Raw genomic sequence first — 15,276 nt, forward strand, 5'->3', positions numbered from 1 at the left:
GGTTTCTCTTATGGTTTTAAGATGAGTCATTCACATTGATGAGAGAAAGGGAAGAGCTTTTGAAAGTGTTCCAGAAGAAAGAGAACTTTCCCAGAGACCTCCACCAAGCCCTCCTTGTATCTGATTCAAGACTCAGTTGGGTCATGGCCCATTTTTGCCTCCAATACTGATAAGAGGGCTGGATTACCCTTGACTAACTAGACCCACCCCTGGAGTTTCGATCAGCTTCCCCAGAGGATGTGCTTGATCCCCTTGAATAAAATGGGGTTCTCTCAGGAATGTGGAAAGGGAGAAACCAAAAGATTCACTATATTAGCTTACCAAATATCTTATCTTTACTTTGCTATTTTAATTGAATTCCAGGGATGTTTTACTAAGTATGAAAATCCATCTTTAACAGTTTTCAAACCACCTTCATGACCAGGAGGCTTCTGTTTGGGGAAGTGGCAGGCTAAATTTCAAGACTTGGCTTAAAATTTAAGATTGATTAAAACTTACATTGATTAAAAAGATACATTTATATATTTATTCTATAAAATCTATTCTTTAATTTTATATACACACCTTGACAAATGTGTATATTTATATTTTTAATATAAATATAGTTTATAATTTTAATATAAAACAATTCTCTGTATGTTTATTATATGTGTGTATATTTAACTTGAGCTAATTTTAACTAGGGAATTACATTGTCTTTACCTGCTTTATGCATGGTAAGCCATCTTTCCTCCAAGCTGTTGTTTGGATAATTTTGTGCATGTGATTTGTGTATTTTTATTTTTATTTGTTTTGATATGGCTTAAAGAAAGAGTATGTCAAATTGTGTCACAGAGAAATATGTTTGAATTGTGATTTTCAGTTTTAAAATTATGTTTTGGACTCCTTTCCAATAACTTTTAAGACTCTAAAAATGTCATCTTTCCATTGGTCCCAGATCACACTTTGGATCTTTGGGCTACAATGTCATGATATTAAACTATAGATACTTTAGTGGTTTAATTTTGCATGAGTAGCTGGATATAATATGAAGAGGAAATAAGCAAATAAATGATATCTCCTACTGTTTGATTGAAATATTAAAAAGTTCTAATATATTCAAAATGAAAATGGTGAGAATGTAGTTTTGCAGTTAAAAATAAAACAGCTACAGATAGAAAATATATGCTTTTTCTGTTAATTTTCATTCACATTCAAAGGAACACTCTGCTAATAAAATTATAATTTAAATTGGTTGTCCTGAGGCCAGCTTGATAATTCTACTAAGGGAAGATTAGCTAGGGCTAACTTAATGAGGTTGTTTGTTCAGGATGGAAATTGAAGGCACCATACCTATTTAGAATAAAAATACAAAAATTTATAAACAACGTGGTCTGCAATAAATTTACCAAAAACTTTTTATGACTTTTATATGTAATATTGTTAATAAAAACTTTGCCTACAAAAAAATCATTTACTTATATCCTGATCCCTGTAGACTAAAATTGATTCAGAAGAGCAACTACATTTGAGAACTGAGAACATACCCTCACAATTCTAAATGTTGTATTGGTGAAGTTCCCTATACATTAATTCTGAAACTGATATATTGGCAATTCAGAACTCTTCAAAAAAGTTCAGATGTGGACTGAAGTTCCCTATTGGTGCCGATTCCACATTCTACCTTGAGTGCTTCTGCCTCGGAAATCAGAGCTGCTGATTTCAAGTCTGGTTCACGTCTAGACTCTGTTGCCTTCTTGCCAGTTGACTTTAGACTAGTCATTTAACATCCCTTAGCTCTCATTCTGCAGCTGTAAAACTTGTGGTTAGACTCGATTTCCAAAGACCCTTCCAGGTCTATAAATCTGACTCTTACATGATCGATTCTCTTTTGTATTTTCATTAAATACTTTATCAAAAAAAGGAATATTTTCTTATGTGCAAAGAAAAATCCTAGACCTGGCTTGGAAGTTGACCAAACAAAACAATGATGTAAAGATTTGGGTTGAAAATAATTTTGGCATCGCACAGTCCTAATGCTGCAATGGATTTAACCCAACGGCGGGTCACGCTTCTCCCCAGCCACGCTGTCAGTGGTTTGGAATCTTGTAATTTGTCTTGCTTCATTCTGGGTTGTACTGTGGCCTCATGTTTGTTGGCAGCCTAATGACAACTTCATGCTTCCTTCTTTTTCCCCTTTCTCCAATTTAAGATTATGGGACTGCGGCAAATGACATTGGGGACACCACGAACAGAAGTAATGAAATCCCTTCCACAGATGTTGCTGACAAAACCGGTCGGGAACATCTCTCGGTGAGTGGGATACTTAGGTGTTTCGTAGAATGGTTCTGAGCATTTTGGATGCTTGAATGCTGGAGGAATGGAGCTGCTTCAGTGCGAGTCTTTCAACAAAACATTTTTATTGTTCAGATATAAATAGAGTGTTGAAGTGTGGAGGAACAAATGGAAAGGTTTAAGAGAGTGATACAGTTACCATAGAGTTTCTGACCTACTGCTGGTGATTTCTGTTTTAAATATCTGTCCTTTAAAAGATTATTACTAGAAGAGCAAGAAACCAGCTTTCTCATTCAGGGACATGTAGAGTTCTTCCTGTCTCCACACCTGTCTCCTTAAATATTTTAATAAAAATTTCAGTGACCACCAAACATAAGGAATCCAGTAGGTTCTGGAAGGGACTGGCCGTGGGGGGATATAAACATACGAATGAAACACATATCTGTCCCTTTGGAGCTTACACTTACGTCAGAGGCCTGAGATGTGAATATTAGTACCTAAATTACAAACAGAGGCTGAGCAAGGCAATGCGAGAGAGCGAAGGAGAGGGGCAGGCGCCCTTTTCCTTCCTGCTGGGAGAGCCAGAGGAGTCTTTGTGGGACAGGTGGCATTTTCCATGGCCTGTGCGGAAATGCCTGGGATTTGGACATAGCAGAAACGAAGGGCAGGGTGTTTTGGGTGTGTGAGCCTGAGCCTGCAGTCTGGAAACATTCTTGCTTGGACGGTAAGGCGTATGAGGGAGGGCGGTCCGAGGCAGGGCCATGAGGTCTTGAACCACAGTGCCAGGGAGTTAGCTTTATGGCGCAGGGAGGAGCACTGAAGGGGGCGTAAGTGAGCAGCAGGGCTGCATCTCCCCAGGACTGTGTGGCGGGGCTGGTCTCTCAGCTGCTCAGGACAAAACCCAGCAGATTCCTCCATTCCTTTCTTTTCCTCCCTGTCTTGTGCACCCAGTCTAACATCCCGTGAGTTCTGCCTCCTTGTAAACCACCAACCCATCCATATCTCCCCACCTCCCCAGCCTCAGCCACAGGCTAACGCAGAGGCTGGCAAACTATGGCCCTCGGGCCAAGTCTGGCTTATGCCTGTTTGGGGGCAGTCTGCAGGCTAAGAATAGTTTTTACATTTTTAAGTGGTTTGAAAAAAAAATCAAAAGAAGGGTGACATTTTGTGACAAATGAAAATTTTATGAAAGTCACATGTCAGGGTCCATAAATAAAGTTTTATTGGAACACAGTCATGCCTATTTACATATCATCTGTGGCTACTTTTGTGTTACAGGGACATGTGGAGTAGTTGTAGCAAAGTCTGTATGGCCTGCAATGCTGGAAATATTTACCATCTGGCCCTTTGCCGAGAAAGTTTGCCACAATTGCTTGTTCCTGGATGACTGCCACAGCCTCCTACCCTGTCCCCCTTCCCACTCTTGTGATCTTCTGGCCTTTCTCCATATAGCAGCCTGAGTGACTTTTGTTAATAAGTTTTTTATTTTATAAGTTTCATCTGTACTACCTTGTGATTCAACATCTGAATACACTACAAAGTGATCATCCCCATAAGTCTAGTTACTATCCGTCACCATACAGTTGACCGCATTTACCCATTTTGCCCACCCCCAGCTGCCTTCCTCTCTGGTAACCACTAATCTGATCTCTGTATCTATGAGTCTGTTTCTGTTTTGTTTTCTTTGTTTGCTTGTTTTGTGTTTTTTTTTTTTTTGATTCTACAAATGAGTGAAATCATATGGTATTTGTCTTTCTCTGTCTGACTTATTTCAGTTAACATAATACCTTCAAGGTCCATCCATGTTGTCACAAATGGCAGGATATCATTGTTTTTAATGGCTGAGTAATATTCCATTCCATTCCATTTCCATTGGAAATATTCCAATCTTCTTTATCCATTTGTCTATTGATGGACACTTAGGTTGTTACCACATCTTGGATATTGTAAATAGTGCTGCATTGAACATACAGGTGCATATATCCTTTTGAATTAGTGTTTTTGTGTTCTTGTATAAATAGCCAGAAGTGGAATAGCTGGGTCATATGGTAGTTCTATTTTTAAGTTTTTCAGGAATCTCCATACTGTTTTACATAGTGGCTGCACTAATTTACAGCCGCACCAACAGAGTATGAGGATTCCCTTTTCTCAGCATCCTTGACAACATTTGTTGTTTCTTGCTTTTCAATAAGAGCCATACTAACAGGTGTGAGGTGATATCTCATTGCGGTTCTGATTTGCATTTCCCTAATAATTAGTGATGTTGAACATCTTTTCATGTGCTTATTGGCCATCTGTATGTCTTTGGAAAAAATGTCTATTCAGATCTCCTGCACATTTTTAATCTGGTTCTTTGTTTTTCTATTGTTGAGTTGTATGAGTTCTTTATATATTTTGGATATTAACCCCTTATCAGATATGTGATTTGCAAATATCTTCTTCCACTCAGGAGGTTGAATTTTTATTTTGATAATGGTTTCCTTCACTGTGCAGAAGCTTTTTAGTTTGATGTAGTACCGTTCGTTTATTTTTGCTTTTGCTTCCTTTTCCTTTGGATTCAGATCCACAAAAACATTGTTAAAACTAATGTCAATGAGGTTACTGCTTATGTTTTCCTCTAAGAATTTTATGGTTTCAGGTCTTACATTCAAATCTTTAATCCATTTTGAGTTAATTTTTGTGTGTGGCATGAGATAGTGGTCTAGTTTCATTCTTTTGCATGTGGCTGTCCAGTTTTCCCTGCACCATTTATTGAAGAGACTATCCTTTTTTCACTGTATGTTCTTTGCTCCCTTGTTGTAAATTAACTGTCCATATATGTATGGGTTTATTTCTGGGTTCTCGCTGCTGTTCTCTTGATCTGTGTCTATTTTTGTGCCAGTACTATATTGTTTTGATTACTATAGTTTTGTAGTACAGTTTGAAATCAGGGAGTGAGATACCTCCAGCTTTGTTCTTCTTTCTCATAATAGTTTTGGCTATTTGGGTTCTTTAGTGGCACTATTCAAATTTTAGGATTATTTGTCGTAGGTCTATGAGATATGCCATTGGAATTTTGATAGGGATTACACTGAATCTGTAGATTACTTTGGGTACTATGGACATTTTAACAATATTAATTCTTCCAGTTCATGAATATGGAATATCTTTCCACTTATTTGTGTCTTTTTCAATTTCTTTCGTCAGGGTCTTATAGTTTTCAGTGTGTTGGTCTTTCACTTTTGGTTAAGTTTATTCCTAGGTATTTTATTCTGTTGGTGCAATTGTAAATGGGATTATTTTCTTAATTTCTCTTTCTGATAGATCATTATTAGTGTATAGAAATGCCATACATTTTATCATGTCATCTGAAAATCATGACAGTTTTACTTCCTCCTTTCTAATTTGGATGCCTTTTATTTCTTTTTCTTGCCTAATTTCTGTGACTAGGACTTCCAACCCTATGTTGAATGAAAGTGGCAAGAGTGGGCATCCTTGTCTTGTTCCTGATCTTAGAGGAAAAGCTTTCTGCTTTTCACCACTGAGTATGATGTTAGCTGTGGGTTTGTCATATATGGCCTTTATTATGTTGAAGTATGTTCCCTCTGTACGCACTTTGTTGAGTTGTTATCATAAGTGGATGTTGAATTTTGTCAGGTGCTTTTTTCTTCATTTATTGAGATGATCATGTGATGGTTTTACCCTTCATCTTGTTAATGTTATATATCACATTGATTGATTTGCAGATATTGAACCATCCTTGAATCCCTGGAATAAATTATATTTCATTGTGGTGTATGATCCTTTTAATGCATTATTGGATATGTTTTGCTAATATTCGTTGAGGATTTTTGCATCTGTGTTCATCAAGAATATTGGCCGGTAATTCTCTCTTTTTTTGTGGTGTCCTTGTCTTGTTTTGGTATCAGGAAAATGCTAGCTTTGTAGAATGTGTTTGGAAGGCTTCCTTCCTCTTCAATTTTCTGGAAGGATTTGAGAAGGATAGGTCTTAAATATTCTTGGAATGTTTTGTAGAATTTGCCATTGAAGCCCTCTTGTCCTGGGCTTTTGTTTGTTGAGAGAATTTTGATTGCTGTTTCAATTCCCTTACTAGTAATTTGTCTATACAGATTTTCTTTTTCTTCATAATTCAGTCTTGGAAAATAGTGTTTCTAGGAGTTTATCCATTTGTTCTAGGTTGTCCAATATTTTGGCAAATAATTGTTTTTAATAATCTCTTATGATCCTTTGTTTTTCTATGGTGTCATTGTTATTTCTCTTTCATTTCTGATTTTATATATGAGTCATCTCTCTTTTTTATTAGTCTAGTTAAAGTTCTATTGATTTTGTTTATTTTTTTTAAAGAACCAGCTCTTAGTTTTATTGATCTTTTCTGTTTTTCAGTCTTTATTTTTTTCTGCTCTGATTTTTATTATTTCCTTCCTTCTACTAATAATGGGCTTCATTTGTTATTCTTTTTCTAGTTCCTTTAGGTGTAAAGTTAGACTGCTTATTTGGGATTTTTCTAGTGTCTTGAAGTTGGCCTGTATTGCTATGAACTTCCCTCTTGTAACCACTTTTGCTGCATTCCAAAGATTTTGGTATGTTGTATTTCTGTTTTTATTCGTTGCTATGTATTTTTAAAAATTTCTCCTTTTATTTCTTCAAAGACCCATTGGTTGTTTAGTAGCATGTTGCTTAATCTTCACGTTTTTGTAGTTTTTCCCATTTTTTTCTTGTGATTGATTTCCAGTTTCATGCAATTGTCAGTGGAGGAGATGCTTGATATGATTTTAATCCTCTTGCATTTATTAAGACTTGTTTAGTGACCTAACATGTGATCTGTCTTGGAGAATCTTCCATGTGCACTTGAGAAGAATGTATATCTACTGCTTTTGGATGGAATGTTCTGTGTATGTCTAGTAAGGTCATCTGGTATGTGTCAAAGTCTGATCTTTCCTTATTAATTTTCTGTTTGGATAATCTATCCATTGGTGTAAGTGGGGTGTTAAAGTCCCCTACTATTATTGCATTACTCTCAATTTCTCTCTTTAAGTACATTAATATTTGCTCTATGTATCTTGGTGCTCCTGTGTTGGGTGCATATACATTTGTAAATGTTATATCTTCTTGCTGGATTGACCCCTTTATCATTATGTAATGCCCTTTGTCTTTTATTACTGTGTGTGTTTTGTCTATTATTCCAGCTTTCTTTTTATTTCCATTTGCCTGGAATATCTTTTTCCATCTCTTCATTTTCAGTCTTTGTGTATTCTTTCTTCTGAAGTGAGTATGTTGTAGGCAACATATAGATAGACCATGCTTTTTTATCCCTTCAGTTGCTCTTTTAATTGGTGAATTTAGTCCATTTACATTTAAAGTAATTATTGACCAGTATGTATTGCTGTCATTTTGTTAGTTGTTTTATGGCTGTCTTTGTAGTTCCTTTCTTATTCTCTTTCTCTCTTACCTTGTGTTTTGGTGGTTTTCTTTAGTGTTAGGTTTAGATTCCCTTATCATTTTTTTCCTGTATTTACTATAAGTTTTTCCTTTGTGGTTATTATGAGGTTCACATATAACATCCTGTGTAAGTAGTAGCCTATTTTAAGTTGGTAACAATTTAAATTTGAACACATTCCAAAGCTTTATCTTTTTTACTCCCTATTCCCACGTTTTATACTTGTGATGGCACAAGTGGAAGCTTTGTTCATCTAGTTTTCCGGTCCCTTTCTGAGGGAATTATCTCATCTTTAGTTGAAAGATTTGCTGTGTCCATGGTAGGAGATGAGTTTAGGATCTTCTTACACCACCCTTGAGCCTTCTCCCTTGAGTGATCACTCTTTTATTATCATTCTCAGAGTCTTCCCAATGCATTGTAATAAAACTTTTGTTATAGAAACCAACTCCTCATGGTGGTTAACAGGGCCCTACATATCTTGACCTTGTCTGTCTCTCTGACTTCATCTCCATACTCTCTTCACTGTTTACCAACTATCTTTTTACCTTGATTATTTATTTGTTTACATGTTTAATATCTTTTTCCCTTCCCTGATTCTTTAGTAAGATTCTTAGTATAGGCAACCCGGTCAGTGTTTTTCATGGCTGTATCCCTAGTCCTTAGAATAGTGCCTGGCACCTAGGAGGTGATTAGACTAATGATGAACACTATAGAATGGGTTGCAGAAGAGAGGGATTAGAAGTGGGGTGATGATGATTTAGGTTTCTGGTGCAATGATAAAGAGATGTGATGGATATTTAAACCAGGGCCATGCAGTGGGACCAGGAGGCTCATAAATAGATACAACTTAACTGCAACTCAAAATATGCACATCCAGTATTTGGAGACACACACCACACACACACACACACACACACACACATTTCCACAGATGACTATGTGCATTGCATTGAAATAACAAGGAAAACTGCTGTGTTAAATCAACTGCAGATTGTTTTCTAATTCCTGCCTTATGCATTCATTTCAGTTTTTACTCTCATACCAAAACACTTAATGTTTCTTGGTTTGAGAATGTTGTTTGCATATGTAAGGAATCCAAGGAACATGTGTTAAGCCCACAGATGTGTATGTATTCCAATTACTAAAAATTATATACCAACTTCAGTTTTCTCTTTTGAATCCAAATGATAAACTTAAGCCCCCAATTGGCGTATCTCGATGTTTGAACTACCTATACGAGGGTCATTGGAAGGCAAGGTCAGTGAAAATAATCTTCATTGAAAGTCTGTATGTTTTGACTCCACCTGTGGCCCTTAGAAATCTGCATGAGAGATGCAAGGCAATGTTTTGTAGAATTTAAAGAAAATTTTAAAATTATGTGTGGATCAAATATTTGATACATAACAGTCCCTGATCACAGGGAAGATCATTAGATTAGAGAAAGAGTTTCAGAGTCAGGGAGCTGATACAAAATTCAAAGGTGTTTTCAGAGCATTTGCAAGACAGCCTTAAGCATTCACCTTTCTGGTCTAACAGATGCTCCTCATGAACCCTGCTGGATTTTCAGAGGAGAGCAGCTCTTTGTTCTATGCTGAGAGGTAGCCTCAGATAAAAAACAACTAACCAAACAACCAACCAAACAAACAAACTCACTCCCGCTTTTCTCCCATGTGAAGACCACCCCCACCCCAACACACATGCACAGAGTACATGAAATTCTGTATTTATGAAATAATTTGTTTTTGAGGAAATTATTCTTCTCATTGTCACAGGAGTCTTTGTTTATTAAAGGATTCTTCACATTTAGAACTGCTCCAATAGGTTTAAATATTTGTTAGCAGATCATTAGCTGCTTTTCTGGAGAAGAACACCTTTCCATTTTCTAAGAGGACTTAAATATTCTTTAATGAAATAGATAATGCAGGGCAGGTATTATTATCCCCATGTACAAATGAGGAAACAGAGGCTGGGAGAAGTGAAGCACATGTGAGGTCTCACAGCTGGTAAAGGCAAGGTATCCTGGGTTCATTACGACATAGATCTCTGGAATGCCAGTTGAGTACTTTCCAAAGTGGGTAAGACTGTACTGTGGTTCTGCAGAGTGATCCTGGGACTCAGGGCAAGTCCTCCAAATGTCTCTCTGTCCCAGGATCCTTATCTATAAAATAGTATTCGAACTTGTTTATTAATGAATTCTTCTTTCATCTGTAGAATTTTGGAATTTAATAATAAGGTAGAGAAACTTATAGCTAAAATATTATGATCTCTTTCCCATGCAAATGTTAGTTAGAAATAAAGATTGAGAAAGAAACATCTGAAATCATTAGGTAAGTTTGAGGGAAATGATCTTGGTTAGAACAAGTTGATTTATAACTAGCCTTTTAGGAATCACTACCATTCTATTTATATATAGGCCACAGAGACAGAGTTAAGTTTGTACTCAGACATCTGCAGAAGCATTCTGTGGGACAGCCACTCACAGCTGAAGCACCAGAGGAGAGAATGATTACACCTTTGCTCCATCCTAGCCAACTGTTTGGCATGTGCTCTTTTCTGTGCTTTGTAGCTTATTTAATGCTGTCCCCATCTGACCCCATCTGAAGGTGCTGTGGAGGGATTAGCCATATGTTTTCATTATCCTGCCTTCACTCTCAGCCACATGCTTTGGAGAGGCAATGTAGTGGGTAAATCACACATAAATCACAGATTTTATACTTGGGCAGACTTTGATTCCAATCCCAAGTTTGAGAGGTATGATCTTGGGCTGCTTATTTATTTATTTTATAAATCTCAGTTTTATCATCATCATCATAGCCAACATAATTAATTACTTATTATAGTAAGCACTGTGTCAAGACCATTATCTGCATTGACTAATTGAGGATTTATAACAACCTGCAAGGTAACGTTATTATATTTTCTATTTTATACATGAAGATTATGAGATGCTGAGAGGTTAAGTAATTTGGAAACCATGTAGTTAATAAGTGGTAAATCTAAATTTCAAACTCAGGAACAATCCATATTCTTAATCTCCACTTGACACTGCCTCTCACTATAAGCTGGGTGTATCAGTCAGGATAAGCTATGCTGCTGCAGTAACAAAAACCCCCAAATTTCAGTGGCTTAAAACAACAAACGTTTATTTCTTGCTTCATTACGCGTATTGGCTGGGAGCTCTATCAGCCTCATCCTCATTCCAAGATGAGGCTGACAAGGCAGACGCCTTTTGAAAAGTTAGCATTTATTATGGCACAGAGAAAGAGAGCACTACCCTTGGCACTATTATTATTGATGAATAATTTTTTTTGTGGGGGGCTCTCCTGGGCACTGCAGGATGTTTAGCAGAATCCCTGGCCTCAACCCACTAGATGCTAGTAGCACCTTTCTCCCAGTTGTGACAACTCCAAATTGCCAAATGTCCCCTGGGTACAACATTATCCTTGGTTGAGAACCACTGCTTTAGTCTAAGATCTTGCAGTAAGCAGTGAAATCCTCCTCCTGGCAGTGATACAAGTCTCAACTCATTGGCCAGAACTAGTCATGTGAACCCATCTCACCACAAGGAACCAGGAAGTGAATCCTACAAAGAGAAACATAGAGGAAAACAGAAATGTTTGGGAAACAACACTAATGATTACCACAGATGAGGACAATAATAATATGTCGTATGGACTGTTATGTGGATTAAATGAAACTTAGACATTTAAGTCAGTATGGGCATCTAGGACAGTTTAGGCAAACTATATCCAAATCCAGCTATGCATCTGTTGTGGTAAATAGAGTTTTATTGGAACACAGACACGCCCATTTGTTTGCATATTGTCTGTGGCTGTTTTCACACTACAGCAGGGGAGTTGACTAGTTGCAACACAGACTGTAGGCCCCCAGAGCCTAAAATATTTACTATATGACCCTTTACAGGAAAAGTTTGCCAACTCCTGGTTTATAGAAACAAATTTATTTTGGAAGCGGGACTTTGGGGTAAACAGCAAAAATGGAAGATGATACAGAGTCCTGTGTCGATCATTGTTTCTAAATTGTTAGTGTGTACTTAGCATTATGCACTTGTGCCTCTGTGATCCCCAGCTTGGGGCTGTGACAGGATTCACAACGATCTGCATCTACTCTCTCTACTTGTATGATTCACAACTTGCAGCTACACCTTTAAGTTAAAAAAACAACTTTGTATTGATCTTTCTCATACATACAGAAAAATTCACATGTCATAAGTCTACAACCTCATGAGCTTTCACAGGCTGCGCTCACCCACAAGTGCCTTCCTGCTCCCTTCCAGACCTACTCACTGCTCTAGGGCACCCTGACTTCTAAGAGCAACAATAGCCAACTTAAAAAAAATTTTTTTATCATGGACGGTTTTCAAACATGTACAGTGGTAGAGAAAATCATGAGATGAACCCCCTTGTATCTTTCAGCAGCTTCAAAAATTATTAGTGTTTTGTCATTCATGTTTTATATACTCTCTCTCTCACTTCTCTCTCCAGATAGGTAGGTAGGTAGGTACATAGGTAGATAGATGGATGGGGAGAGATAAAATACCTATTATCTATATATTATATAATAAGATAGGATGTATTAGTATATGTTAATCTGTATAATATCAATTGGATCCCTATTTTTATAAGCTTTAACTTACCTTTTCTCATTTGTAGAGTAGGGATAATAATAGGACCTGCATAAATCTTCCTAGGGTTGTTAAAGTTTAATTGATATCCATAAAGTTCTTAGGAAAGCAGGTAGTAAGTATTCAATAAATATTAAACATCTCCATCAAAATCAGCATCACCTGGATATAAGAAACTAATTATCAAGATCATAACTGCCCTCCCTTCCTTTCTCTAGGTCTATGCTGTGGTGGTAATTGCATCTGTAGTAGGATTTTGTCTGCTGGTAATGCTGTTTCTGCTGAAGTTGGCAAGACACTCCAAGTTTGGCATGAAAGGTAAGAAGGGTTGTGTTTATTTTACTTCTTATGTGGAATCATTTTTGGCTTGTGACTAATGCTAATTACCACTAAAGAAGGAAGCAACTAGATTTACGATGACTAGGGGTGAAGGCTGAAAAAATAGCAATAAGGCTATGATACTACAAATCAAGACAGAACAAAATCATGTTGATTATTCAACACTACTCACTTTCCAATGAGGACAGCTGTCCCAGAAGACACAGAACTGGTTTCTTGAGTTTTAAGTGCCTAATAATGGTATAAAAAAATAGTACCCGAGTTTTACTTTTGTTTCAGAAAGGCAGGCCAGGCTGGGTGGCAGTAGGCTAGTTATGGACGCATGTATTTTGTGTAGAAAGGTCCTTTCTGTTGTACATTTGACTTCTAGAATTTCCATGGTGTGCTTTTTGTGTTGCTGCTGCTTTTTCAGATTCTCACCTTTTGAAATTTAAAGTGTTGGGAAGCAAAATAAGAACAGCCATTGGAGGTACATTGATGCTTTGTGAATGAGTGGCTTCTTATTTTAGTGGAAAAGTTCCTAGTGCTCGATTAAAAATTAGGGTCTCTGTTGCCCCGCAATAGACCATTGGTCTCTTTTAGAGGATTGAAAATTCATTTTGGGGGATGGGGGAAACATATTTAAATGTTCTTGTGATATAAGTAGCCAAGAGTTTCAGTGATTAAAAAGCATTTGCTCTGAAATTTAAGCATATGTATTGACTCATATGTTATCGTTGAATTCTGCGTGGTCTCTTATAAATAGCCACTCGCTTGGGAAATCTGTGAGGAAGGTTTAGTGCTGTCTTTCTTAATTGTGTTGGGGAGACAGTCAGGTGAGCTTTCTTGATCTGTATGGTTCATTACAATTACTATTAATGTCATTTGCTTACTTGAAAGTGATGTTTAAGTAGCAATAAGTTGTCCAATGGATGCCGGGCTCTGGGGTGAATCAGATCCATTTCTTTTTTTTTTTTTTTAATTAATTTATTTATTTATTTATTTTTGGCTGTGTTGGGTCCTCGTCTCTGCGCAAGGGCTTTCTCTAGTTGCGGCAAGTGGGGGCCACTCTTCATCGCGGTGCGCGGGCCTCTCACTATCGCGGCCTCTCTTATTGCAGAGCACAGGCTCCAGACGCACAGGCTCAGCAGCCGTGGCTCACAGGGCTAGTTGCTCCGCGGCATGTGGGATCCTCCCAGACCAGGGCTCGAACCCATGTCCCCTGCATTGGCAGGCAGACTCTCAACCACTGCGCCACCAGGGAAGCCCAGATCCATTTCTGATGCTTTTTCCTCAGCCTTTGTTGGTGCCCATGACCAAGATTCCCAAACCTGAAATGAATGAGGAGGAGCAGTGGTAAATTAGGCCTTAAAAAAACACCTAAACCTCCTCCTGACTCCCCCTTTGGCCTGTTGATCCTTGACATTTCTTTTGAAGGAGGAAAGACCTCTCATTCTCCAATTATGAATAAGGTTTGGGAGAGGGACTGTACTATAGTGATTTTAATTAATCCTATGGTGGTGGTTTGCAAACTTGACTTTGCCTCAGAAACTCCTAGAGAGCTTGTGAAAACACAGAGATCTGGGTTACCCTGAGAGTTTCTGATTTAATAGGTCTGTGGTGGGCCTGGAAATGGGCATTTCTGATGGTTTCCAAGGGATGCTGCTTTTTCCCAAGCATTCTCAGAGAATCACCTTTCTGTGGGATACACATGGGTTCCCAGGTCTCTTTCCAAGCGTGACAAGATGTGGGAGAGGCACTGCAAACCAAACCCACCCATGGCTTCGAAGACCTTTCTGGGTCCCCGTGTTCGGCTGGTGCCCAGGTCTGGCGTAGGCTGCTCCTCTCTCTGTGCTAGCCACCTCCCATGAGATTTTGTTCTCCTCATCCTGATCAGATGCTTTCTTTCCTTAGAGGCACTTGGGGTGGATGTCCCCAAGCAGGGTGTTTACTGGACAGAGCCAGATTCTAGCTCTGTCACTTTCCTGTCTTGAGGGTTGACTTGGAAACTTTTGTCTTGTGGCTCTTCAGAGAAAGGGTATGTTCAGGTCCTACTGGGGGCTCAGAAAGGCTTTGGGAACCCTAGGAGCAATATTTGGGAGTCACTCCCCACCCCCACTTTGTGTTAAGAAAACAACAGAAGAATGATCTGTAAATGTGAACTCACTCTCTGTAGTGCAGTGATGGAGGAGAAGAAAAGGCAGACGTTTTGTTTCAGAGAAGATTGTATTTCATATACTGACTCTGTCACTAAGACTGACAAAGTATTTTCTTTGGATAATTTGGGGTGACCACTGCTGAAGCACCTACGTTTTCCGGGTATAACCTAAGGGTATCGTTAATGATTGGTAAGAAAGGTTTTACTTAACCTTGTCACAGATCCAGTAAATGGCTTTCTTCAGGCAGTAACTACTAGAGCATATGTTTTACTCCCTTATTTTTAGACATAAATAAAATTGTTTTTAAAATTTTGTCTCAGAGACTCAGGTTCTTGTTTAGAATAGCTTTTTTCTCTATTTTTAGCTACACGTCTAACTGTGCCATGGTTTGGACCAAATGGGCCTGAGTTGAGGTTCTTGATTTACTGGTCAAATGCTGAGTT

At 38.0% G+C, this 15,276-nt stretch overlaps 1 protein-coding gene across 12 annotated transcripts in view; it reads left to right on the forward strand.

The window, feature by feature from the left end:
• Positions 1–15,276, forward strand: part of NTRK2 (neurotrophic receptor tyrosine kinase 2) — a 411,119-nt gene that overhangs the window by 73,962 nt on the left and 321,881 nt on the right. For all 12 annotated transcript variants that reach the window (XM_082469619.1, XM_082469620.1, XM_082469622.1 and 9 more), the window contains 2 exons: positions 2,192–2,292; positions 12,575–12,674. In XM_082469619.1, the coding sequence (XP_082325745.1) occupies positions 2,192–2,292; positions 12,575–12,674 (201 nt within the window). The remainder of the gene's footprint in view (positions 1–2,191; positions 2,293–12,574; positions 12,675–15,276) is intronic.

The sequence above is a fragment of the Balaenoptera physalus genome (assembly GCF_965194825.1).
Source record: "Balaenoptera physalus genome assembly, chromosome: 7".
NCBI classification, from domain to species: Eukaryota; Metazoa; Chordata; class Mammalia; order Artiodactyla; family Balaenopteridae; genus Balaenoptera; species Balaenoptera physalus.